The sequence below is a fragment of the Nipponia nippon genome, unplaced genomic scaffold (genome assembly GCF_047370975.1).
Source record: "Nipponia nippon isolate SJK-2023a ecotype South Korea unplaced genomic scaffold, ASM4737097v1 scaffold_1, whole genome shotgun sequence".
Classification (NCBI taxonomy): Eukaryota; Metazoa; Chordata; class Aves; order Pelecaniformes; family Threskiornithidae; genus Nipponia; species Nipponia nippon.
In genome coordinates, this window is record NW_028262290.1 from 142,362,304 (window position 1) to 142,389,651 (window position 27,348).

A 27,348-nucleotide genomic window follows, 5' to 3' on the forward strand; every position below is an offset into this window, starting at 1 on the left:
CAGTATCTGCCTTAGAAGGAAAAATTTTTTAAGAAGTGAGATCAGCTATGACAATGCTTCATCAAAATAAGTGAGCAAAAAGATTAGGGAAGATTTTATAAGCTCATATAAAAAGCAGTACATTCAGCTAATATAATTCATTACAGTTCCCTCAGACTCGGTGAACCTACAATGACTTACCTCACTGACGATCTAGCACTGTCAGCCTAAAGCAAGTTTACTCAGGGGTTTTAGGGCAGTATTGTCTTGTCTTAAGAGCAAATGTTTGAATGGAGGGGAGGGGTTACCAACACTGTAACAGTATTTGCCCATATATTCTGTCTCTGAATAAATCCTACAGACTTCAAAAGTTCTTTTGTGGGAATGTTCAAATATTTGCATTTTTAATTATTTTTAAAGAAAAGATATTTTAAAATGTAGTTCATATGCCAATCATTTTCCCTTTAGCTAATAATCAGTTTCTATGAAACAACTGACATGACATTTTACACAAAGTTATTGTTACTGCATTTGCCTGGAATGTGTGCTCTTTTTGACTCTTACCTTCACATTTTCTGGATGAAGCCCTCCAGGGTGTTTGTCCATGTACTGACATAAATCAGTGTGCTAAAAGAAAGTCAGATGGAAAAAGTGTATTAATATCTGTATGACTGCAGCAATAAATATCCTTCTACTTAGGAGTGGACAGAACAAATGGAAAATAAGGAGATTTTTCAGCCACATGTGCACACACACACTTGTACCTTAACACTCCATTTTATTTAACAACCTTGGTAACTTGACTGATAGGAACATTCACCAAATGTAAATTAATTTTTTTTCCTAACTTCCTGTATATGGTAAATTAATTACTTGAATTTTACTATCATTTTATACCTTGTAAAGACAGTATCACCATCAACACCATAAAGGTAATATCTGGAGGGAAGAGGAAGAACCTAAAGGGAGAACCTCAAATGCTACCCTCATTATTCACATTAAAACATTGCCTTTTAAATATAATTTTATGGTGATCCTAGTTTAAGATGGCTTAACGGTTTAGAAAATAAACCTAAAAGGCACTGCCTATCAGAGTACTGAATGATACTTTCCAGCTCAAAGAAGAAGCACATATTATGCACATGTACAGCTATTAATTACATCTACTTTAGAAAACAGATTCACTGAAGACTCAAAACTTTAAGTTTTCACTTCATAGTTGCGTATATTCTCTGCAAATACACCATAAATTCTCTTCAGAAAAAAAGCAGGCTTGCAGTGTATAGACTAATGTTATTTTTAATTAATAAGTATTTATTGCTTTTACTATGGAAACACTATTTTCTCTGAATCTTTCTCTTGCATTTCTTCACTTTCCTACCAGTCAGCAGCATGCTTTCAGTGAAGTGCCATGTTCCTTCTCTGATTTGCTTGCACAACTCAGCTTCTGGAATTATATTCAGAATAAACAAAGCAAAAATATGCACTAGATTAACCACCAAGAACTCAGAGACTGACTCTGCCTTCCACATCTGGTTTCTGAACACATCTAGCAAAAATCATCCAGCATTCCTTGAAAAGCTGCTTGGCAATACCTGCTTCACATACAGCCCAACTAAATATAGGCAGTTTTCAAGGTGAGAGTTTTGGACAAAAGCTGCCTTCGACATAGCAAAATGGTTTCTCTGTGCAGCACTTCTGAGTCCAGGAGCCATTCTCTAGTGCTCTTTTGCAGAGTTATATGGATACGTAGGAAAATTCACATCTTCTAAGACACAAAATTTGTGCTAGCCACAACTGTTCTGTATAATCTTCTCTTCTGAACTCATAAACTACAAAAACACACTGTGCATGTAGAATTAACATTGCAATGACATAAGATGCACTGGTTGATTAGGTTGTGCACTAGCACACCTCTTTTTCAGAAATGCTTACCCGGCTTCAAGAGAGCAAGTGCCCTGACTGCAGGAAATCGCTTGAGTCCCAAAATGAACAGTGTGAGTATCACAAGGACAGAGGGCACGCTCAAACAGGCAAAGCACACTAAATACAACACAACAGAGCTTCTTCCAAAACAGAAGCTACAGCAAGCAATACTTTGATTAATGGTTAACACATCAGTGAATGCATTTACAAAGAAAATGAAAAAATACACCTCTACCAGTAAATAGTTGCTGTCAGTGAAGTGCATTTTGCAGAAAGTCTATGTTTAGCTTAAAGACTTATTCCTAATTTCTGAAAAATCTTTAGCCATTTCAGGTACGTATTCTTCTTCTGTTCTCCCAGTTAGTTTTCTGGGAATGTATCAATAAGCCATGCTAAAAATGGACCAGTCATCCTTCAGTATGCATCACCGTATTACCCAGTTTTGTCTTGTTTTACTCTATCAACACCAAAGAAACGTACTTGAACAAAGTCATCTGCTAGCCTTGTCATTTGTTTGGAAAAACAGACAGTTTTTGAGTACAAATCCCAGCACAAGAGTCTGCCTCTGGCAAAATATCAGCTGAAATACCACTACTACAGGTGATGGCTGGTGTCAAATAAGAAGTCTGGGAGGATTCCCCCCATTTTAATGGGTTATCTGTTATTGAAGAGAAATGCCAGCCTGGTGGAATAACATGTTCTCTTTAACTTAAATACAAATCTTTGCATAGTGATAGCATCTGCAGTGCTTGGGAGAAGTTTAAAGAAAAGCCTGAAATTTCACTTTAGAAAGCCCAGCAGGGTGAACGGTGCAGTGCTGTCCCATCCCTACCATGGTGCCTCAGACGCACACGTCACGGCCCCCGAGCACAGCATGCTCCCTCGCATGGGCTGGCTGAAGAAGGAGGACTATCATTTTCCCGCAGTTCAGTCTTCCAGCCTTTGTGGGTGATAGATAACCAGGTAGGTGGGAAACCTACTCCCTCCTTCACCTTCTACTGATTTCTATGATTTGCAACTAGTCTGTCAACAGAAACCAGACCAGAGGAAGATAAACCCAATGCTACTTCTGAAGGTCCCATCCCTGAAGCCCCAGCACCCCAGCTGCCCACTAGCTGCACCTTTCTATTCACCAAAAGCTTTCTAAGAACATCCTCTTCAGAGTGACATCACTAGGAACAGCAGTAAGTCATCTTTTTATTTCAAATATATTTGCAATGAATTGTGAGGATAACCCCATTTTCTTCCACTTATATTTCAGTTATTATTTGGATGCATTTCCTCCATACGTGAACATCAACGATGATCGTGCTTGTGTTATTCATTATTTGCCTCTTCTTCCTACCCCAAGGACCAGGATGACTGGTCGCCTGGTATAACCTTCTGCATCAGTAGTTCTCTCCTTCAAAAACCAATTGCTCGCATCTACCTAAAATTCAACGTAAGCAGCAATTTCTACAGAATCCTGGAAACCCTTCAGAGTCAACTGTGCAGCAGTCTTTTGGCATCTATTTTTTTCCCCCACACACATGCAGAGAAACCTCTACCAAATCTTCATTCAGACAGTAAACAGAAATGGAAAGTCTTTTCTGTTCAAATCTTTCAAGAATTTGCCCTCATAAAACTAAGTTAGAGTCCTTCTCACAAAGCTACTAAACACTGTGGTACCAACTGGGAAAGCAACTTATAAAGTTCCAGTGCATTGTTCCTCACTTAAAAAAAAAAAAAAAAAGAAGGTAGCAGTAAAGTAAAGGCAGCATCAGCGCTCTTCATTTCCCAAGGTAGGGACTCAATGCACATTGAATTAAATATTAGTATAGCCAGGAAAGCTGACAGCGCTGCAGGGACAGCTATTTCTAAACCTGTTTTCCCTTTTGGTGGGCACGTGTCTGCTCCAGTGCTTGTGTGCTCAACTGACACTGAAGAAGACAACATGAATGCAAGTTTCAGTAAAGCATTAAAAGAGAAAACAGAAAGCAAACTGGATGAAAGCAGTTTTCTAACAGTATTCCATGAAATTGGTACCACGTAGATGAACTGAGTCTTTTTCTTCACGCTATATTTAGAGGTAGAAAGCAACATGCTTTCCCAAGTGAAACAGTGGCTGCAGATACAGCATGCCATATTCTGACACTAGGGTCTTTGCTGTGGTTACCACCTTGATCTAATAAAATATATACCCTAAAGGAAAATTCAAGATACACTTACATACTGGCAATAATATAAAACTATGCTGAAACAAGGTAGGAAGACAAGAAACAAACCAACCAACACACCTTTTACAGTCCTTTCTCCGGTGTCTCAGAGGGTGAGGACACCTCATCGGGAAGCAGGATACACTGGGAATGCAGTACAGAGACTTCCAAGTAACTGCAAATATCCGTCACACACATCCTGATCCCAGGTAGACCTGGCTAGAACAATTCTGCTTCAAGCTAGCTTTTAACAACTCTATCAACCATACTGTTAATCCCCAACACACATAAATCACCACAAGTAATCCCATGCTGACAGAACATATGATATTTCAGCTTAAGTTCAAACTCCCATTAATTCCTCCTCTTAACACTCCACCAGTTTACCCACACCTATGTATACAAATAATCTATTAGCACTCATCTGTTCATAACAGCTACACAAAACCAATAAATAGAGATAAATCAAGTTTCCATAGTGAAGCACTCAAAGCTAGGAAAGTCCAGAATTAATTAGGTTTATCCAACCTTTTATTTGTTTGCCCAATAAATGTACATTATGATAACTTTTTAAATGCATAATGTGATCACATACATTTTTCCCCTCACAGGATTAGACATACTCACTGAACAGAATAGGAGGTACTTGATTACAGAACAGCTGTGCTGGTTTTATGGTTGGGGGGGGGGGTGTGGGGTGTGTTCCATTCTCACACAGCTTGCAGTCTCTGGCTTATTTACTACTTTGAAGGCAGAAATATTAATCTCACAGGCTTTCCTGCCCTGCTTATTGCTACGCTATTCACACACTTCACAGACATACAATAATTTCATAGAATCCAGGGAAGATGTGGCATTACTCCCTTTTATCAGGTAGGGAATTGAAGCAAAGAGGAAAAATGTCTTACGTATCGCAGATTTGGGCAACTCCATTTAAAGCACTTAGGTTTTGACGTTTCGGAGTATTTGGCACTATTTCACCTTCTGTGTTTTGACTGACTTCAGTTACAGCTGTGAGTGTATAATGCTTTTGCAAGGGAGACTGAGAATCTCATGCTGAATAGCAGAAGTCGGTCATATCTTAATTGCGATCACAGCAATTTGTGATGGTGATGACAATTCCCAGTATAGCAGGGATGGAACCCAGTTCTCTACAGCAGTATTACCTGCCTTATCTTGAAATGATACTTTGAATGAGGCAGGAAGCCCAGAAGAGGCCCTAGTTCCAACAACCACAAAAAATGAGAAAAGTTCAACAACCACCACATGCCTTCACCACACAGTCCTCTGCAAAGCTGCTCAACAAGGATGGCAAAAGGAGATGGCACAGGCCATCTTTATCTTGGTGTCCTCTAATTTAAAGAACTTGAGTTTGCCACCTCACTAACACAACAATGTTTTGCGCAAAATCTGTTATGCTTTAAGTGAACAATTTGATCTCTCCTCCCACTACTGCCTCCCCCAGAAACAATTTCACTTCCTCTGGGGATGCAGTCTACAATATATGAAGTAAAAAACTAAAACCAAGTCTTTGAGAGGAGAGCAGGAATCTTCAAAGACATAGTTCTTAAGTACAAATAACAACTTTTCTAAAGCCTATCACTTGACCAAATTTGGGGCAATTTTCAAAGTAATAACTCAGTGCCACCCACAGCACCAGGGCTACCCATTCTCTAATTCCAAGCCCATACTGTAAGGCTTGAACACTTACAATAAGGGTCCTCAGGCTACAGATTTAGATATCTTGGCCATTTTGGCGGAAATTAAAAATAAATATAGGCAACCTGAGGCAGATTTTGGCATTTTATTTCTTTAAATAATTGTATTTTGCTAAATCGTGCCAGAAGATCACTGGTCCAGGGCTGTGACTTGACTTCAAGGTTCTGCCACACACAGCTACATGTCCTTGAGAAGGCTCTGTCAAGCCTTTGTGCTACCTTCTCTCAGCAAGTTAAAACACAAACCCTTTCCTCAGTGCACATCTCAAGTAACTAGACCTTCACTAGGAAACTCCTGACCCTTCATGGCGTAGATGGCACGAGTTCTGGTTAGACCAGAAACCACACAATGCCTCCTCAGACGGGGAACAGAAAACTCATGCTCAGCTATGCTAGTTCAACCATTCTCCTCTTTCCAAACTGTATGTACAAGCACATCAGCGAATGCCCACTTTTGACCCAAACTTCAAAGAATTTCAAATATTGTCCTCCCTATGATGGAGACAAGTATCACAAGTCCTACAGGTACACGAAAATGAGGGAGAGATTAAGTTACTTATCCAACATAACTGCTCAGAGTCTAATTAAAAATCAACAAAGTTGTACAAGGCCTAAGCAAAATCAAGCTTGGGTCAAGGAACAAAAAAAAAAAAAAAAAAGAAAAAAAAGGAAAGTTCACGCTTGCTCAGACTCCCTCTGTAACGTTTTTCACTCACTTCTCCCCCACACCATTAACTACCATGACAATACCACAAAAGGTTTCATTTACCTTATGAAATATTGTCTCCAGGCTCACATAAAGAAATGAATTAGGGTATTGCTTTAAACTTGAGGGAGTGTATAAGTGTATGAAGGTCATTTCTATTCAGCAAGACTCTGGTTTATGTTAGTAGACACATGCGTGTTTATGTTTGTGAGCATACTGTGTATAAGCATCTGCTGAAGGGAAAAGAATCCACGCTGATATTTATACAGCTGAAGCAAGATTTATATACATTGCATCCTACTGCTGGAAGAGAGAGAGTATGCAAACAGAAAAAAAAAAGAGAGACAAATGTTGATGGTTCAGACTTCTCCCTTCGCCCCTTGAAGAAGGAATTCCAGTTATGAATAGATGAGTAAACCACAACCTACGAATGTCCTCAGATGCGCTCAGTGCTTTGCTCTAACATCAACTATTTTGCTCAACTATCTTGCTCAGAAATCGGAGACTCTGCTGCCAAAAACAAACGTGTTCAGACAAAGGGCAGGATGTCTCCTTTCAAAGGCACAGCCGGTGACATGAAATGAGCTCTACTTAGCCAGCCCTTTTCCATAATAATAACGTGACTGTCATTCTCTTCTAATTAAATTAGTCGCTTCTACTTCCTATGCAATACATTCTCTTTCCCTCCTCTTCCTCAGTCATGATAAATCTCCATGTGACTGAGCTGTCCCATAATTCTGCCTAATTGGTTTCAGCTGTCATTTTTGAAGCTGAAATGCACAGAAAGCCTGGGGCTTGTGAATGGAACAGGAAGCATTTCCAACCGCATTCCCATCATGTAAAACCAGCAATGTGAAAGAACCCTTCCATTAAAACAAAAACGGGAGTATTTGGCTGCCGGCGATGCCATCATGCAGCAGACAGATTGTGCTGCTCCACTGAGGCAGCGAGGCTGTTGTGAGCCATTCTTCTCTGTTCAAAGGAGAGCACACATTACGTATGCCCTAGCAGTTTTACTGACTAAAATACTTTCCCTTTTGTCACCAACAAATTCTTAAACCGATAATATAATTTACCAATAAAAGCACAGGCAGCAGGAATATTTGAAGTGACAGGAGAACAAAGAAAAGCTAATTCTATTTAAATGGCATGTATCCTCCAACCTAAGCGCTCTGCAGACTACTGCACCATGGTTTAAACTAATTTCATGTTGCTTGTATTTTCAAAAGTGTCATAGACTTTCATTTTCAAATATTTCTATGGCTTTCTATAATTCAATCTTTTCCCCCTACGAGACGACGCAGTGCTAGCCATGCTAACAAAAAATACCCTACAAGCTATCTCTGGGTGATACCTGAGCAACTTCCAGAAAAACAGCAGAAGGCAACAGCACCAGCTGGGCTGAGCAGCAGGGGAAAGATATATACTAGGGATTCAAGAAACAAAAAAATCCACCCCACAAGACACCTTTAATGAAAACAGTTTTGTTAACAGATGTTTCTAGTGCCTTGGATTCCTTTCACACTGTCAACAAAGATAAATATACTTCAAAACACATGAGCAATACTATATAGAAAAGGAGGTTGGGGGGGGGGGGAGTACATAATTCATATACAAACCTACCTGAAAATCCCAGAGAGAAAAGGGAATGCACAGTTGTCTGATTTTTGGTTGCTATTAGAAAAATATATATTTATTTATTGATACAAAGTCTCTGCCCGTTGCACAGAGAACAATCTGGTCTGTGACTCTGATGACTGAGACACTACTGCGGAAAGAATTGCTGAATGAGCTAAGAGATCTTCAACAAAAATCAGTTTTCTGAAGATGCCAGTTTATCCTCTTCCTTATTCTCTGGGCAACTTAATAATTGTATCAGCCTTGTTTTCTTAGTAAATCAGGTTAAAGAGACAGTAAACACTTAATTTAGTGAGATTATTTTAACAAAGGAATGACATCTCAAAAACCAGTAGGAATTCCTGTTTAGCATGATCAAAACCTAGCAGCAGAACATCCACTTGTGTAAACTGTGATGGACTTATAGTCCCCACAGTCAACAGGGTTGGGACAATTTTTATAAGCTGAGCAAGTTGCAATACATGTGCCCACACAGATGTGCACGTGCACTTTTTCTTTAATTTGCTAAGTCATTAGGTTTCTACAGCACTGACCATTATATCCACTATCCACATATACAAAAAAAACCAAACCAAAACAAAAAAAACCCCACCAAAACAAAACACTTTGAAGATAGACAAAGTTTCTCATTAGAGCATGGCAGATACCCCTAAACTCATGATGAAAGTAATTACTTCAGGACCATGTAAGCAGAACACATACATGGCAGGGAGACTGACAATGCACATACAGCCATGTTACGTCAAGTATCCACACTAATACTGGCACAGTACTGGCCACGGATGGTATAGACATATCTACACAAGCTGAGCTGGCACAAAAGCCTTTGCTATGGTGGTGTGCTGGGCTACAAAAAAATGCCATCCTCAGGGCAGGAAAAAAGCAGCGCAAACACTTTCTCTAAAAGCTTTGGCATCCTATAGTAGACCTCTCTTCACACTGGCTGAGTGACTGTTTTCTGCCATGCCGCCTAATCCTAGCTGTCCATGCACAATTGCAAGATTAATAAAAATTTTAAAGGGAAAATTGCAGTTCAGACTGCAGGGAGCACAGAAGAAAAATGATGCTTCCACGGATTATATCCTCTTCACTCAAAGTCGTAAAACAATAAAAAATGAATAGACCTTTTTAACTTTCAAGTGTTGACTCTGTTTATTACTCAAGCTTGATTCTTGATTCCTCTCATTCCTTAATTATTTTTTATAATAAAGCTATAAACATATTATAAAGATATCTGCAATTACTGATCATTTCATTCTGACTCCAGGATTTTTATTATTATTATTTTGCCAAAATTTCTCACCCCAAGTTTCTGTTTTTAAAGATTTCATAGATGTATTTTTTATCAATATGATTAAATTAGTACAAAGCTGCATACTGCTAGTTCAGGAAGGAAAAATCTATTTTTACGATTCAGAATTATGGCAACCATCACTCTCCAAGCAGCCAGTTTTTAGGTTGGTGGTTTGTTTGTTTGTTTTTTCAATCTGCACTGAATAAATCAGTGCTTCTCATTTTGAGAGGAATTAAACAGCAGTTACAACCCACATTATTAAAGAGCCGGAGAAAAAAGTTTAATTAGATTGGACAGTCTCTAGTGCAAGTTGAGATACTGTCAAGTTTCACCTCAGAGGGACTTGCACAATGCCAGTTTATTACTGAAATTAAAAGATATGGAATGTGTGGGATGCCACCAGAATATTACTGATGGTAGAGCTGTCCAGAAATCTATAACATAGAAATAATCAATTACTAAAAAAAAAAATACTGAAACTAGAAGGATTTTTTTTTATTTTGTTTAAAGTAGTAAAATAAACTGACATATTTTTTCTTCAATGCCTGATATAATAGTGTATTAACTTCACTGAAAGACTACAAATATTCATATTTAACTGATAAAAATTAAGATGCAGAAAGATACACATAGAAAGGATCTCAAAAATAAAAAATAAACTTACCTATATCTACTATCAATGACATGTCATTCTGCTGATTATTTGTCTAAACTGTTCATAAAGACTGCCAGTATTAGAGAAACCATCACCACATAGTAGCTCCTTCAGTGCTTTACTATTGTTACCATTAAAGAGGCATTCCTATAGTTTAATCTTTCTCTTCTTTACTGCAATTTCAAGATTTTTTTTTTATCCTCTTTACCATTGACATGGAAATAGGTCACTTTCTTTCTCTCTGATATATTTAAAGGTTTGTAACATCTCATCCTTTTATCCCCCAACTCTAAACAGCCCTACTTACTTTGACTTTTCCTCAGAAGCCTTTATTCTAGATGTTTGCTCATTCTTGGTTTTTTCCCCCCTCAGGTCTCCAGCTGATTCATGTTTTCTTTGTGTGTGCACAAATTTACCATTTCAGGTGGTGGCCTTACCTGTATTGAGTGTTATCATTGGCATATGTGTCTTACTACATGTATGTGTTTTTGATGGACTACATTTGAAATTTTTATCTGTAATTTAGGAAAAAACTAGTTGAGATTTGTCAGTGGATAGAATATCTCATGTGATTTCCAGTGTTCCACCTGTCAGCTCAACATCCAGCTCTGGATGTTTTTTACGCTTTGATCTTGTGTTTTGGGTTTTTTTTATACTTACACTGAATACACTTATTAATACTTAATAAAAAGAAGAATAAATAATAGATGCTAATTATTAAATGGTGCAAAGCACACTGCAAACTTAACCAATATTTGGTAAGGTTATAAAAAATATTAGTAAATTGTACAAAGCATAGACATTCAGATACACACAGCCTCCCAATCTGCTGGATTGTAAATCTTGATTAATTTTATTAAAACATCTATTCATCAGTATCCACCCTCCGTATGAAGTCTACACAAACTTTGTGAGATCCTGCAAAGTCAGGATGATGAGACAAACTAAGTAACACCTTTCTTTCTCCCGCTAGACCTGTGTAAACTTCTTAGCCTAGCAGGCGTATTTTTATTGAAATTTAAATACAGTTTTTCATTCCTTCTTTCCTGCTGATTCCCATGTCTGGCACAGTCTTTACTTCTTGGCAAAGCCCAGGTTTTGAAACTTCAGCTCTGTAACTGTTAATTCTGATAAACAGTATATATCTCAATTTCCAATCAACGTTAAAATGAGAAACTCACACCTATTTTTTTCCTAACAAGAAATGGAAGGAAAATGTAGCTAATGAACTTTATTAAGCCAACTCATTGTATAACAACCTATTTTAGCTGCTGTAATGAAGCAATGAGAATTAAACTTTCTTCTTTAATGGAAAGTAATTTTTAAGAAGGAAAAACATACACAAAGATTAAAGTAGGCAAGATAATTGAAAATGCTTGGGTTTAAATTACACTATTAGATTAGTCTGGAGCTTTTTCACTGCTGAGGCAGAAATAATATTACTCATTACTCATACTTCCTATTATAAATGTATCTGTTCTTGTTTCAAATCTAGTTCATAAATATTGAAAGCGTAATGTAAAGTATTGCTATACAAGCTCACTTTTATATGCCAGGAATAGGACAAGTTGCTGGTTCATTTATTGATAATAATATACTTACATAATTATGCATAATACTAAAAACCTCATTATCATTCTACTAAGCCTGTAGCAATATGTATTGGTTAGGATTGCCTTTCAGCAATTAAGTGTTTCTAAATACAGTCATCTTCCTTTTAAATAAACAAGTGAAGAAACAAATGGTAGCAGCTAACGATAATTTTAGAACAACAGATGTGAACCCATCTTCAAAGATCTCTCAATATGTCTGAGATCTCACCTGTAAAATTCATCATTTCCTTGAGCAAAGTTGGCTATATCCGTCACACTCGCACTACAGCTGGCATACCCACAAGGTCGCATAAACTAACACCTAAGCAGAGCCTGTAGCGGAGGGGAACAAAAAACTTATGTGAACAGTCGTACTCCTCCATTGAACTGTAAAGCTGAACTGACCTTCTTCTTTTGGAAGTCACTACAGTCTCAGATATCATATGCAATATGTGTCAAAATTTCACATTTTGTTTTCAGGTCTTGTTTAGAACATCCCAGTTAACTATATGGAAACCATTTTCTCTACCATTCATACATGAAAGACTATTAGCCCTTCAGGTTTTGTAGAGGTGATTCCAAGCAGCTCATCCTCAAAAGTCCTCAGGTAATGAGCAACGGCTCTCAGTCATCCAGCAATAAAATTTAGCTCTCAGCTCCCTTTTTGGTATGCTTGAATGACCAACAATAATCATAGCTGATGTAAGAGTTACCAAAGCATACAAAGAAATTATGCCCTACTAACAAGGTACTGTATATACTTAACTATTTTCAGTCAAGTTCTTTCATTCAAAAGGAGCAAGACCCCCTTCTTTTCTTCCACAGAAACGTGTAGCTTCACATTCACCACCAGAATGTTTATATGGAGAACGAACTTCTCCAGATCTTCAACTGTCAAATAGAATTTTTGAAGATTGACTTTTCTTGCTTCTGGGGACCACCAGGGCTAAAGTTAAAAAGTTCTGTCATGTTTTCATCTGACAGACTTCCATATTAAAAAAAAAATTCTAATTTGAGGTACCCAGAGAATTTAATGACTGCTGTGTTTCCTTTCAGAGGCTATTCTGCTTTCAGCTTTTAACTTATTACTGCAATGCATTTTGCAGTGAAAGGTGCTACATGAAATTAAGTTTCATTCTACTCTTTCAGGGTCAACACTGAAACCAAACACCTCTGATAACCTCAGACGTTTCATCAGCATTAATTTCCCAATGGAATCATCACCAACCTAGTGACCCAGAGTTTCCATTTTCTGAGAACTCTTGGATCACTAACTGTTCATCCCTAATTTAATCATGACATCTCACTCAAACAGTTTCTACTATGCTTGAAATAGCCAAGAGTGATTAATGGCAATAGTGTATCAGTTCCATGATGTCACTTTATGAAGTAAATCAAATTCAACCCCTTTTAGGTTTGTTAGGCCTCAGTCATTCAAAAATGTATGCCACCATGTAATTTTAATCACATGAATATTTCTACTGATTTCAGTACAAATCACTCATATTATCGAGCTAAATCATGTACAGGTGTTAAAAACAAAAAACCAAACAAAACAGACATTACAGATATAGAGCTCAGTAGCACCAATTACACAGCTAGATTGCATAGTCAGCCAGCCAAAATTTGTAGATTTAAATGGGCAACAGTAATTTTTGCCTCTGCACATTCATACTATGCACTGAATGAGAGCTCTTTGACAAAAGGAACAAAAAAGGTCATTGCGATCATGCAATTAAAACCTGTATCATGCACACCCGCAAAAATTCAGTTCAGGTTACAGGAGCATTCTCAAGCAGTAAGCATTATCAGATAGCATTAGCTATTTGGTCAGCCTATAACTTTACATTACCTAACAATGAAAACAGACTTTTGTTAAGCAATTCTGTCATCTCAAGGCGCAGGAGCAAGTTACAACATCATTACGATACAGTCAGGCTGACTGGAGAGAACAAAGCATCCTTCCCCTTCCTCCTGAACACCACCTTGAAAGACGCTGCCCGCCAGCCAAAATACTAAAATGCTACTTGAATCAGTTGCTAGAAACCATTACTAAATGAGATCCTGAAATGGTTTCAATAGCTGCCAAACACCATAGGAATAAAAAGGTGCAACCACGAGCAGGGTTGATGCCAACAGCACCCTGTTGAAAAAGAAACAGCTAAGTGAATCCAGAAGAACTAGCTGCTGCATGAAGCTTAATCTGTGTCCATGCTTATCACGGACAGCAACATGATATAATGCGTGGCTGGGAGCCAGAGGCTGTGAACACTGGATGTAAAATCCAGAAGTCTGACATTAATAAAAAAGGCAAAAACATCCATTCTAGGGAGAAACATATTCTATATATCTCATTTCTTAACCAGTGCTGATGAATGCAGCTAAATACAGCCACTGATAAAAGGGACTGCAAAATGTATTCATGTAAAGTTATGCAAATAAGTCTACACTGACCGTTACATAAAATTAAATATCAAGGCTTTTCCTATTCTAATTCAGTCTATAAGTCAGGAGCAGAAGAATCACCGATTTTAAGAAAAGGAATTAAATTTTCATTACTGTTCCTAAAAAAATAGATACTGCGTGCAACCACTCCACAGGCTCCTGTAGCTGAATACCCACATCATTACACCGTAGCATTTCTATACAAATAGACAGGTGAATGGCTTCTCCAGACAAGATGCTGTGTGCACTAGCATGAAAAAATTAAGGCATGCTCCCAAGAAACACACAAAACAATTCCATCTGTCTTAAGCAGGGATGTACTAAGAGTAAAACTAGTAATCACTGTACTTTATAAATGCAGTCTCTTACTGACTACAACACAATAACAGATATTATACTGAAAATCTAACCTTCTCTAAATTCATTTGTTTCTTTTAAATTATATGTTCTTGGACCCATCTGTGAAAACTAGGAAGTTAATTATGATAGTACATTGCATAATTCCACAGCTAAATGCTGAAGTAGTTCTACATAAATGCCATATGTTTGTCTTAGAAAAACTAAAAAGATTAATCAGGAGGCCAAGCCCAAGACTTTGGAAAGTAATACTCTGAACACAGTTAGATCATTACACTGTGTGCTATGTAAATTGAAGTTTTAATTACTAGGTAAAACACTAGCCATGGCAAAAAAATAATGGCAAAATTCTAAATTGCGTGCGCCAGCCTTCTTTTTTACTGACATTGCTTATAAGAAGACACTATGCACAAGCCAGTCACAACAAAAGCCATTTAAACTTGTTACATGCTTTTGATGAAGGAACTACCTGTTAAACATTTCAGTCCTGTTCTTCTTACCTACATTATCCTCACCTATTTTGAAGTTACCCAATCACATCAGTAAAGAAAAAGCTCTAATAAACAAACTATAACTAGGAAGAAGACTAAAGAACCAGTTTGAAAAGTCAACTGAACAGTATAAGGTCCTTCAAGAGCCCTACTAGCCACTTCTCCATCTCTGAATCTGGTCTGGCCCAGCCTTCCACTTTTACCCCACTCCACTACAAAGCATCATCTCTTATAGCCTCCACTCTCCTGAAGAAAGTAAAGGGTTATTTTGGCCTGACCCATAGATCACTGATGGTAAAGAGAACTTTTCCATCAAATTCAATATACTCTGGACCATATCCAGAACATTAGTTAGTTTACTCACCACATATTCAAACACAAGTGTCAAGGTCTCCTTGGTGTGAATGATGTCATGAAGCAGCACAATGTTAGCATGTTTCAGTCCTTTCAAAAGAGAAGCTGGAAAGCAAAACATACATGTTATCTTAAAAAGGATCCAATTACTTTACATTGATTGCCTTTTCTTTTTTTTTTAGTGACATGGTTGACTTTTTTATATCTGAGTTTCATAACCTGACAACCAAGAGTTGTACTTTAGCATCTTCTACGTCCATGAGTTCCACACATTCAGCGTGTTTGAAGATCACACCTTCCCATTCAGTGCTATTTTCTCCACCTTGTTGGTCAAACTCAACCTCACTTTGAGGCAAATATGAGCTGCAGCTAGAGATGCTTTCATTATGCAGCCTCCTCTAAGTGAATCAGTCACTCACATCTGATTAACCAGACACCAAGTTCTGTTCTACACTCAAAGATAATTTTTTGTCTCAGATAAAAGTCAAGTGTGTCTTTTCAAAACATCATCTTTTCTATCCAACACAACAGAGCTGCTTTCTAAACAAAGTGCAATATCTATTCTAAGAATAGCGTTTTAAGCAGTAAGTCTCCTTTCTCACAAACATAACAGGTCTGATGCAATCATTTGTATTAGCTCATGAGAATAAATACATGGTATTTTCTCACCGTATTTTTTTTTAATGGCGCTAGCTCATGTTTTCAGACTACTGACAAATAAAGACTTATCTAGTGAACTTCCAGGTGATCTCCTTCACTAAATTTCTTTTACACCATAATACATATTTAATGTTCATACCATATTACATATTTAATGTTCCACAAAACATGGCATATTTTAGCAATGTATGCTGACAAGCCATGTGTTGTTACCAATGTCATTCTGTCGTTGGTGTCTTGTCATCTCATGCATACATTTGAGCAGGACTATCAGTCACCACAGCAAAGTAAATAATAGATACAAAGACATGCAAATGAGTGGCATATTTCTGTACTGAATAACATGGAACTTTCTTCTGTCACCCTTCTTCTTTTGTCAAGGAAAATAATGAAACACCAAATGTGTGTCTCACTCCACTACTGTGCAAAATGGGAGCTAGGGAGCTTGCTGTCCTATTGAGGGTGCTCCATCAGGCTGAGGTAACTCCAGGGGTCCTCTGGCACTGAATTAGGGTAAGTACATATCATCTCTCATACTGGTCTTTAGGAGATCAATCTGACAAGCTGATCACTCTAGGAAGCAACACAATAGCAACATGGCATCTGGCTGAATCAGTGTCCCTCTACAAGCATCCTCAGCAGCAAAACTTTGCAGTTCACGCTAGGCAGAAGGTAGATAGCAAGGGGGAAAATACCACATAGAAGCTTCAAAGCGAGTATATCACAGATATCCTGATGACAGGATTGGAAAACCTGCAAGCAAGCTCCATGACCAGGAATGAGGCAGCCCTTCAACCTGGCTAAAGAGGCGCGAAGATATGTTTCAACAGAATTTGCTTTGGCCTGCACTCCAGAACTCAGGCTATTCAGAGAGTCAGCACAGAGGAATCTTTCCTGTGCTCTGAGTATGTTGCCACTGAGCTGTAAATCAGCTATTACAATTATAATTATTATTTTTAAACATTTGATCATTGTATCTCCAGTAACTTTTAACATTCCACAAATTAAGTGGAAGTTTTTTTCCCAAAGGAAGAGCCATGCACAATTTTCACAGGATCCTCATCTTAGAATCTGGAGAATTTCTTGGAGTAAAAACCCAGAGAGATTTGGATATGTTGGGTTTTTTTAAAGGGCAACAATGAAAAATTGGTACTGAAAAAGGTATGGATATGAGCAACAGATAATCAGAACAAGTGTTCCGAAAGGTACCTTCTATCAGAAAGGAGAACTTTTAACCTGGGTGAACCCCGAGAAGGGTTTACCTGCAGTAACTGAGCTTTTACCAGCTCTTGCCTCAAACTTTGTCAAATGACCATACATGCAGAGAGACTAGGAACATAAGAACTGCCTCCTAGCAGAGCCTGTGTCGAACTGTAATAGTATTTATGGCCTCAGTCAGCTTTTGCTGTTCAGATCATCACCTGAGGCCTTTAATTCCTCTAGGTGGTCATTACTTTCTTGCTAAAATCTGTATATGGGTCATTAAAGCTTAAACAGTACATTGAAAGCAGCTTACCCTAAGGTCTTTGCAAATACTATCTTTCCTTTTCAGTCCCTCCCCCACTCTTATTTATCTTCTCTAATATCCAATTCTCCCCTTTTACAGCCTCAACATTCAGTATCTACCATATATTACAAGACCTACAAAACACCACCTGCAGGGTGAGATTTCTGTCTTCTCCATTAGTCCGAGTGAAATACTGTAAATAATATAGCACAGGGAGCAAAATCATCTTAATTGCACTAATTTTACACTGCATAAATAAGAAGCGATTCCAGTATCAATTTATATTGTGAGAAACCAAGCATAACTGGTGAAAATAAGAGAATTATCCCGTGTGCTCTTCTATCAGGACTCTTACCAGTAAGATTGCCTGTCTTTGTGAAAACATTGCTGTGTTGCTTAAATAAAGGGGAAAAAAGGAAATTAAAACAAGAAAAAAAAAAACCCTAGTCTGAAATAGGAAAGCTGTTTCTTCCTCCATAGAATACTTTAAAAACAAAACGAAATGTGAACTGATGGTGCTTGGTGTGTTTTTTTCCAGAAACATCCCCTTTCAGAACAAACGACCAATACACCTCCTCTTTTGGGCAACTTTTTGCTCGAAGGGGATAGAACTTTGGATGAACTCCACTAATTCAAAGACAAAACCCAGAAATTCACATCCAAGAGAATGAAAAAGAGTCCAGGGAATCTATCAGCATCAGCCTGAGACAAGCCTGACTTCACCTTAGAAGCTGCCAATGCAGCTGCTGCTGGAGCTCAGCAAGAAGTCAGGTGCTGCTGTGCCTGGTGTTACTTCTAGAGCAAAATAATTCTCCCAGAGAATGCCATCTCCATCCAGTGATTATCACCCACAGATTTCACAGTGTTGTTTTCTTTTAAGATAAAAAGACTAAAATATTGTTGAAAAAGCACTGCAACAACTCACAAAAGTGGGACCAATGTGCTAGTAGTCACTGTATCCTTAGCATGTATTTTTAAAAACAAAATTATATAATGCTGCTTCAAAACTGCTGGCACTCTTTTTTTACCCTCGGTATTAAATGTAAGATAAACAGATGGCAGCACTTTTAATTCATTTCCCCAAAGAGTTTTGAGGAGGCACAGCAGCAAATAATGCTAAAATGCTTTTTTAAAACACTTTGGACAAAATATATGCGTTTGAATGGGCAGGTGCTTGTTCTGTCATCTGTGTTTGCACATGCTCTTACAGCAAATTCTAGCAATATTACAGGGCAGAGGAATTGGTGACATACTTCAACAATTAACGACATCCAAGATGATAATTTCTGTGACTTGTACATAAAGTTCATGACCTGAGCCACTAAAAGTACCCACACTCAGCACTTCTCCATCAAGGGCTAATAACCATATTTGCATACCTAAAGGAAACACATTGTATTTGCTTGAATAACCATCACAGACTTCTCCTCCAACAAGGGGATGCTCTCATCTATTATGAGCTCCTGGCAAGCTGCCTTATTGCTTGTGTTGGTCAAGGAGCTTTTTGCTGTTCCCAGATGAGCGGGGTTCTGAAGTACGCTCACTCCACGAGCAAGCCAAGCCAGATGGATTGCAGCCAAGTCTTACCCAAAACCTGAGTAGCATCAGTAAATCAGTGTTTTGCTCCCTACAGGGTTTACAGCATCAGCTCAAGCCTGACACTCCATTAACAAAGCCTTCTGACTTTTAGACCAGCCTTGACTTACCTCTAGAAGACTTGGAGTGTTTTGAAAAAGGCTATTCTGCCATGCCCAGAAAGTAACATTTCACAGCTGTCTATTAAAATCAACAACAAGTAACTATTACTGTTGACTCCCAGGCCACATGCAGGAAGGAGAACTTTTCACTAGCAGCACTAGCAAAGATGGTACTTTCGGACATGGCAAGTACATTAAGTTTGAACAATAATCTCATGGTCCTCGGATCATCCTACCACAATTAATTCAGTCTTGCAATTCCTGACTATCATCTTGTTCCCACTTTGTGAAAAGTCACAAATCTCCACTGTGGCCCTAGATAGAAGAATCACCCATGACTTCCAAATTGTCTGATATTTCAGTGACCTGGAAGCTTTTCTCAACTGTAGCAGAACAACTCAAGCTCATACTGCTCATATTCATCGTAATGTACAACTGCTGCTGACACTCTCTCAGATTTCGTATTATATGCAAAGGCTATGATATTCCCATCATTCTTCTAAAAAGCATAGCTATGAAAATGCCTGCTTTGCTCCGTATATAGTAGTTGAGGTGTCCTCTGGGGCTACCATGCACCAGCGCTCACCATTTCGCATGCTCCTCCTCATATGCACTGTTCACCCTTTCTCACTGTCACTCCAGGGGGACATCTCTCACTGGGAGAGTTTTACTCTTGAAGACAGCACGTCATAGCAGTTTGCACCCATCTAATATTGTTAATGTAACTGTGCACCTTTGCTGCCCTGTTTAATTTCCGAGACACCAAAGCATGTATGTTCTAGTCAGTAACACAAATTTGTAAAAGCAAGTAATTTGTTGTGCTTCAGAGCCAAACAACGTATCTGTAAAATTCTGCGGCTTGTCACACTCTGTAGACACAACGGTGCTCTCTGACAGAGTGCCAACTTCCTCTCAGAAACAGTTGGGTTCAGTCTCTTCACTCTGAGCTCTCCTGGAAAGGCATCTTTAGTGAGAAAACATTCATGGGTTTTTTCCCTCATCTTGTCTTCTGAACAAACATACTCAAACATGCCTTATTGCCTGCACAAACTACAGAAGTTCTGCTTCCTTTCCCAGCAACTTATGTTTCCATTTACACATCTTCTATAGCAATTTTTAAAATTTGGCCTCAGAGCACAATGTCCCTTATGCTTCTCATCCACTTCCCACACAGCAGGACTTTCTGTGTGCAAAACGTTACTTACAATTCTAGCACAGAGACAGGAATTCAGCACTGTTGGTTTTGCAGTAATAAATGTGCAGAAATTTCCTCCTCGGAAATACAGTCCCCAAATCTACACTTTGCTATTTTCCAGTTCACCCATCTGAAAGAATTTACTATGAGCAAATAGCTTTGCTTTCCTACAACCCTAATACGACAAAATTCAATTCAGTGAAAACCATACATCCTAGGTAAGACCACACTGACCACAGACTTCCCATCTTCTCACCACAGTATATATTCTGCAGAGGGATCATTAATTGTAATCCCAAGTAATTGATTTTAGAGCTGCACACCTATAAATGCACAGAATCAGTCAGCTTCCACTCTGATCTTAGTGGACACAATGCAATAAAGATATATAGGTCACTATTCAGCTTTGAAAGATTTCTAGGAAGAAGTTTCTTAACAAATTTCTAAAGAATCTGTGAGTTGCAGGAAGAACAGAAAAAGCATCAAATCATTCCAATGGGCTATTACGTAGGCTTAGCTGAATTACCTTCTTTACAGCCAATTCCAACCTCATGACAGTCTCTTCTAGATTTAACAAATGGCCCTTATTCTAGTTTTCATTAAGTCAAAAAAAAATGGCAGTCTGGCATTAAGGAAGCGCACAGTGCCTCACATCCTTGCAAGAAAGGATTTGCTAGCCCTTCAGCTGTGGGCTGCTTTGCTGGAGGGACTACATGGATCACGTTAGCTGCATCTACCTCCTCAGGCTGAAATTCAGGCTGACACGAGTGGGTTGAACTTTTAACCAAGTGCTTTTTTTATTTGTGAAATTTCTACTTGCTGCTCTTACTTGAAAGTGTAGTATGTATTAAAGAAGAAATACAGAAAAAGAGCGTGTGTAACAACACATAGGCACCTTCAGAGGTTCTTCTTGCTATGGCTGTAGTCCCCTAAGCAAAAGGCAAGTCACAAACCTGCTGAAACCTTTTTGCTTATTGAACTGGAACAAAGCATTAGAAGGACTGATCAAATAAGCTCCGAAAAGGACTACACTATATTATTCTAACAGATATACAGAAGACTGCTGCCATACGAAATGTCTCCCTCCTTCATTATGTTCTAGATATAAATTTATGCATTGTGTATTGTTCCCAATGCTCTTCAGACACAAGTACAGACGGAGGTTAAAAATAATGAGACATCATCCTATTAAAGCCAGACTCTCATGGAAAAAGACTGTAATATGCTACTCATATCTTGTAGCAGCCAGTCATATCTTGCCTTCACTGCCCATTTCAGTATTCAAGAGGAGGAAACTGTGTAAACCAAAAATACGTCAGCGTGTACAGAAAACAACTCTACGATGCATGTAGCATGTGAAAGCAGGAGTTTTTCTACTACTTTTTTATGCACGCATAGCATGACTGGGACTAGTAGCACAATCTACTAATAAAACTGTCACTGGTTGTTATTAGTCTTGTTATTTTGCTGAATTTCAGACACAGTTTTCATATAAATATCTATCTACCTTAGGATGAGTTCTTTGGAAGTTTTCAGTCTAAACAGTTCCTCCCATCTCCTAAAAAACAGGTTTTAGTAACAACTTCTGTAACCCACTGAGTAACTTTCCCCTTGAAAAAAAACACTTCTAAACCCTACGTTTTGGAGTAGAGACTCAAAATCTGGCAATACAGAGGCCTTTAAAATAGGAATACACATTTTGCCATCTCCATGAAAATCCTCTAAATTTGGTGAAGTTAAAAGCTTTTGAAATCACCTCTTTGGGTCAGACTGAGTATCAGCAGTGTGAAAGGAAGGAAGAATACAGAAAAGGGGAGATGGCACGAGGGGCTGTGATCCACAGTGGAAGCTAGGACATTTGGGTAAGGAGAAGTAAAAGCCAGAGGACAACTGAACAGCCTTCACAAGTGGAAAAATGCAGGAAGTGGAAAAGTAAGAGCGTGTAGACAAGGCAGAAAAGGGACAGGACGCAGAGCATGGGGTGGGTAAGCACTCACACTTAGGGGGAAGTAGACAAGAGCCTACAGACACTAGCACATATTCTCCACTGACACCCATATCAGAACCCAAGATTCCCACAGATTATCAACCCACTGCTTTCAGCAGGAATCAGTGAAAATGCCTGGCAGTTTTCCTCATTCTTCTCCAGTTTCAGTCTACAGACAGAAGAAACCTATGACAGCTACCAGCTAGCATTTCAGTTCAAGCAGGACATGTCCATATCAAAGCTTGCAAACATGATGTAACATTGGAGTGCAGATGCAACAGTGGAAAATGGAATATGGATTTCCACTTGCTTTTTCAAACACTTAGAAAATTACATAAACAAAAATCCAAATTAAAATAAAGAATGCCATGCCAAGTGCTCAAAGCAAAGACGGACTACAATTATACAGGCTTCTGCAACACTAACTCAGCTTCTCCAAGATACACATTCCTGAAGTCACTACTGTGAGATAAGCCAGGGTACGAGCTTTCAGCGCATAGCTGCTTCATATCTATCTTGCATTTATTTCACACTTTGACAACCTTTAAGTTCACAGCCTAACTTATCCTGCAGTGACCAACTTGTGTTCTTGTACCCATTAACTGTTCCCAGCTCTTTCATTTTTTCTCACAGATGGAAGAAGTGGTTGCTTAAATTTTATTTTTATATGTCCACGTATGAACTTGATCCAGCTCTATTGTCCAGCTTCAGTGGAAGGACCTTGCCCATCCATCAGAGAAGCTGAAAAGTCCATCAGGATCAAGTCAGAAGAAAATCAACCTGATCTTTACCCTTACCTCTACCATTGGCTAAGCATCACATTAAGTCACTCAAGCCGATATCATCACCATATTCCTCATTTTCTGGACATTTCAACTTCCGATCTTCACCCACACTTATCAGAACCACAAAGTGCACACAATTATTACAGAACCCCAGGCGACACTGTACACTGATATTACCCAATGCTATGCAAGTACTTTGAAAGTCATCTCAAAATCACCATTTAAAAGGACTCTCAGCAAGTGAGGTGCTGAGAAGATGAACAAATATTTAAGTTGTCAGAGTACAGTGGCAAGTGTTCTAGAAAATCTCAAAACCATCTGTGTTTTAATAATGCACAGTAGGTGCATATAGCTAGAGCAACCCATCAAGAACATAGAATTAAATTAATCGTTCATCATCTGACACCGGCAGAGATCACACAGCAGGAGCGAACATGGTGCTGTTGTGTAATTAAGAAATGAACAGTACAAGTAGAGGGACCAAATGTTTTTACAGGTAAACTTAATTCTGACTACTTCTGAATGATTGACTTTGCAACTGTAATAAAGATCCTCTGCGGTAAACAGTATACCTGCAACATTAGTATTACACTGTCTAAATGAGGAACTAAATAACTGAGTACCAGTACTGAAACTTGTGCCCTGCTGAAGTCAGTGTGCGTTTAGTTGCTCACTTTTCACAATCCATCAATATGACAAGAAATCACTTAACCGTATGTACTTGCAGTGAATAATTTTTTTGTACACAGAAGACAGAAAGGCATCCTAGGAAAGAATGTAATTGCATTAATATGAAACCCAGTTGCTTGCCAGCATACTTTAACCACTACTTATAAATGAGGAATTCTACAGAAAAGCTGATTTTAAAAAAAATTATTTTTGCTATATTTCTCAGTGGGACATTTCCTCCAGCAAAAACGCTGCATGAAAAGCAGACAGATTTGTCAGCGTACACTTTAGGCAGCAGAATAAAAAGGCTTGTGGCATATGTCTTGCTATTTTTCAAAGAGGGAGTGAGACAGGAGCCTTTAAAGGATCATGTCAATTTTCTTCTTCTGGGTGGGTGAGGCTCAACATGCCTCTTCGCCCACAGCTGGAAAACAGCGCTGGAATGAACATGGCATAGCTTTGTCTCTTGTGGAATGATTTAGAGGTTAAAGAAAGGCAGCCTCAGTAGAAAGCTAGCAAATACCTATTTTTACAAATATTTTAGTAAACAAAATCAATCACAGTGAAAATAAGGCATACTGTTCTGTAACTGAAAAGAGAATGACGTGAAGTGGGTATAGGAAAAGAACAAGGATTTCATAATAAAGTGAATGAAATCCAGTCATAGCGTAACTTACACTAAAAAGCAACTCAAAATAATGAACTACTAGACTTTTAAGCATAATTAGAATATGAATAATATACAGAACATTTTAAAAAAAAATTTTTTAAGGACAGGAAATAACCTTAATTCTGGCTAGATCTCTTCGATGCCTATTATAAGATTTGTATTAAATTTTTCTTTCCCGTCCAAAAATATGCTAAGCACACAAACTACAAAATGGCAAGATTCCCTCAAGTAACTTGTAAACTAATTTCCAACATGAAAAGAAAGGCAATAAAGGGATGAAGCAAGCTGGCAGACACTACAGCAGCAAAACCCAGTGATAATTCAAGTGAAGGTTAATTTTTTTTTTTCCAGACTAAATCAGGTTTACCAGAATTGTATCAGAAACTGCTAGCAATGCTGTACCACCAACAGCAAAGCACTTGGTGCCAACACTGCTGGTCATCCACTTTGCAATCACATCATCTGAAAATATGGTTTAAGCATTCTTTTCACATCTAAAGGCCCTATCAGCTCACAAGGAACAGATACGCTGTCCTCCTTCTGCCTTTGCTCTGTGGTCTCTGGGTATTGTCTCAGTTCTCACCTTGCCATTTAAATGTCATTTACTCTTGCAGCACTCATCAACAATGTTAATTGAATTTAAGATGCAAGCTATTGGGAGGAAACAGAAAACCATACAACAGACCCACAGGATTTTTGCTTTATTCACCCTGGAATACAACTGAATCTAAATCAGGATGACTGCAAACTTTACAGATTTACCTTTAAATGGCAGTGAAGATCGGTATTACCATGTCACTGTCTAGAGCAGCATGTGCTTATTTAAACGTTGTGGACATTGTTCAACTTTGAAATTTGCATTTTAAAGGACAAAAATTTTCCTTTAAGCAAAAGGTGGTAAGCCCTGTATGTTTCTTTAAAAAGCAGCTGGCCCTCAGAGAAAGCAGGAGAGGTGCTAGAACAGAAAAGATGGGCTGAAGGAGTGTCTCAGCTTCACAGAGTTGACAGCCACAGCTGACAGTGACAGGGTGATGTGGAAGTCAAGTGATGCTTAGAGGAGACCTAGCTGAGGTAAGCTAGTCATTTCTATCCTCCTACTTTTGCTAAAAACATCCCTAATTTTCAAGTACAGATTCACAATTACCTGTGTAGATGCATGATACCAACCAAACTATGGATCTAAATCCATATTGGAAGGCATTCTGAGCAACAGCATAATTAAAACACACCCAAGAAATGTGAGAAAATACATTAAAGGGATCTGCCAGCATAACCCATTAACACCACAGGTGGTAAGAATTTTTTAAATTTTTTTTAAAAGGCCAACTCAGCAGCCAACAGCTTGTCTGTCTACTACATACAGATATAAAACATCACTTCCCAGCCCCCTTGAAAATATACTCAGTTCTTCCATCCTGTTGTGTCATGCATCAGTTATAATTACAGCAATTTACTGTTTGCTTTTCCAGATAAAATTCTTTTTATAGAATCATAGTAATTAACAATGACAGTAGCAAAATTGATAGCACTGCCTCTTAAAGTACCAGTTCCTGTAAGATGACGCTATTGCCTTGCCAAACTTTAAACAAATGTCCTCATCTTTTATAGTTTGTGTCTAACAGTGTTTGTTCCATTCAAAACAGGTCAGCCTTTTCCAAGAGAGGACGAGAGAACAAATAGGCTCTTTAATGTTGGTGACCTTTTCTTCAAACAGTTCTCAGATCTCATGCATTCAAAGGCAGCCTTCAAAAGCTACACTTCAGGTCAAGGACATGCTTTTTCTCGTTTCTGTGAAAATCTGTCCAATTTGTCAAAGTTTACATCTAGTTAGTGGAAAATTGTACTTTAAAGCTGCACTTTAGCAGCTAAAATCTTCCAGAGAATCCCTGAGCACTCTTAAACATTCAGATATTTCACAGAAGCAGAAGTTTGAGCCAAGTCTGGAAATCAACATCAGTTATAGATGGGACAGTGTCAGCGGCAAAACTCTTCTGACAGTTTCCCCAAAATCACAATCCCAAACCTGTTCTTGGCTGATCACATCTCCAAAGTCCTTGCTCCATTTCTGCTCCCCTCTCTCTTCAACCCCACCAATCATAAAAATGGTGGGAAACACTAGCCCTGTCCAAGTAGACTCCCCATCTCCATCCCATAGGCTCGTGGATGAGGCCAGTGAAAGTCACCAACCCTTCCCATCCTCCTGTTACTGCTTTCTACACCTTGTGCTGCTTTGAATGGGCTCTGTAATTCACATTCTTCCAGACCCACTGTTGTAGTGGTAATCCTCAGGATCCTCACACCAACATCTATTCTTAACCACCAGTTTTTGACATCACTTCTCTCCTAGTTCTCCTCTTTACCACTGCCCAGGCATGGACACTGCTAAGTGTTTCAGTGGCACAGTCATCTTCTTCCAGGCTGCCAGAGCACAGACGGAAGGGGAGAAAGGAGGCTAGAGGGAAAAGGGAACAAAAACACACAGATAATGCATGCAGAGTTCTTAACTCTGTCAATATCAGAAAAAAAACCTCCCACAACTAAACACAAAGGATGGGGGGTGTTGGGGGTGACACTTTTGCAATGAAATTTGCCGTGTGAAAAGCCAGTCTCACAAGGGGACTTGAATGCCATTCACAAGCTCAGGACAGACCAACAAGCCAAAACCCCAGAGCTTAGACCTCAGTTCATCATCCCAGAGAGTACATGACCCCTGAGATATAGACAATTCTCTAGTGGGTCTCTTTAAATATGTCTTGTTTATTATTATGGCTGAAAGCAAAAGTGACTTGCTAACCAAACACAAGGCATGAAGGGTTTTGTCCCTGAGG

The 27,348-nt window shown here is 38.6% G+C and overlaps 1 protein-coding gene across 6 annotated transcripts in view; it reads right to left on the reverse strand.

Moving 5' to 3' along the window:
- CDK14 (cyclin dependent kinase 14) overlaps positions 1–27,348 on the reverse strand; it is a 344,587-nt gene that overhangs the window by 190,528 nt on the left and 126,711 nt on the right. For all 6 annotated transcript variants that reach the window (XM_087775266.1, XM_087775259.1, XM_087775285.1 and 3 more), the window contains 2 exons: positions 15,361–15,455; positions 544–606 (listed from right to left, as the gene is read on the reverse strand). In XM_087775266.1, coding sequence (XP_087631392.1) covers positions 544–606; positions 15,361–15,455 — 158 coding nt within the window. The remainder of the gene's footprint in view (positions 1–543; positions 607–15,360; positions 15,456–27,348) is intronic.